The following is a 1129-nucleotide window of genomic DNA, read 5'->3' on the forward strand; positions in this document are numbered from 1 at the left end:
GAGAGAGAGAGAGAGAGAGAAAAAAAAAGCGCCATGACTCGCTTGATGCGCTATTTAGCGGCAGGTGTTGCGCTTGTGTGTCTTTTCGGAGCGTCTGAATGTAAAAAGGCTTTTAAATGTCCTTCAGGATGCACCTGCTCCAAGGAGACCATCGTCTGCGTCGGGACCTCTCAGATCCCCCGGACTGTACCGACCGAGATCAACTCACTGTGAGGGCTGTTTTCCATTTGAACAAAAAATATTCACAAAACAAAGGATGCTGCGTTTAAAATGAAATCTGTCCGTCTATCATGTTGACWTGTTTGTGCTCCTCCACAGGAGCRTTGTAAACGGATCCATCACAGAAATCACAGAGGGGATGTTTTCACTGATGCCTTCTCTTCAGCTACTGTAAGTGCATCTTTGTCATAATCGTTATATTTGGAAATGATTATGAACATGTTTTATGCTACAGATATAAAGGGGTTTATTATGCTCRGCTGATTATGTTCAGCCAGCACAAAAAAATAAAAGGTTGGACTTCAAATCTGCTGTAGTAGTAGCTGATTAGTCTGAGTGCTGACTGATCACGTGAGATCTGGCATTAAATGTGTCTTTTAGCAAAAATCCCTCATGAACAGATTTTTAAGGAAATTTCAGCAGATAATCACTGAGTGTACAACTTATTGACTTTTKAAGTCATCTTTATTTTAAACGTCCGCTACAGACAACTGAGAGACACCGAAATGGTTATGAGTTACAGATAGTGAGCTGAAACAAAATGMGGTAGTAGCTGAGAGTCACCCTTAACACACTCTTTAAGCTTTAACATATTGTGCAAGATTTCAAAATATTACATGGGATCATGCGTAACATCTATTATAACATTATAGAAAAGCTTGGCAGCGATGCGCGTTCCTTCAAGGAATGCAACAACTTCTCATCTTAATGTATATTTTATTTTTCTTCTAGGCTTCTAAATGCCAACTCTCTGACCACCATCAAAGACGACACTTTCTCTGGTCTGTCTCATCTCGAGTATTTGTGAGTATTTGCAAAAATAGTCTTATTGTAGAAATGTCTCCATTTACCCAAAATTCTCTTTTAAAGAAAAAAAAAAACACCGGAGCACAGTGTGACAGTATTTAAT

The 1129-nt window shown here is 39.1% G+C and overlaps 1 protein-coding gene across 1 annotated transcript in view; it reads left to right on the top strand.

The window, feature by feature from the left end:
• Positions 1 to 1129, top strand: part of LOC106517171 (leucine-rich repeat LGI family member 2) — a gene marked incomplete in the record, with an annotated part of 5554 nt that continues 4425 nt past the window's right edge. Inside the window, 3 exon segments of the mRNA XM_014007890.1 lie at positions 1 to 209; positions 319 to 390; positions 952 to 1023. Coding sequence (XP_013863344.1) covers positions 34 to 209; positions 319 to 390; positions 952 to 1023 — 320 coding nt within the window.

Source organism: Austrofundulus limnaeus, unplaced genomic scaffold, assembly GCF_001266775.1.
Source record: "Austrofundulus limnaeus strain Quisiro unplaced genomic scaffold, Austrofundulus_limnaeus-1.0 Scaffold45, whole genome shotgun sequence".
Lineage (NCBI taxonomy): Eukaryota > Metazoa > Chordata > Actinopteri > Cyprinodontiformes > Rivulidae > Austrofundulus > Austrofundulus limnaeus.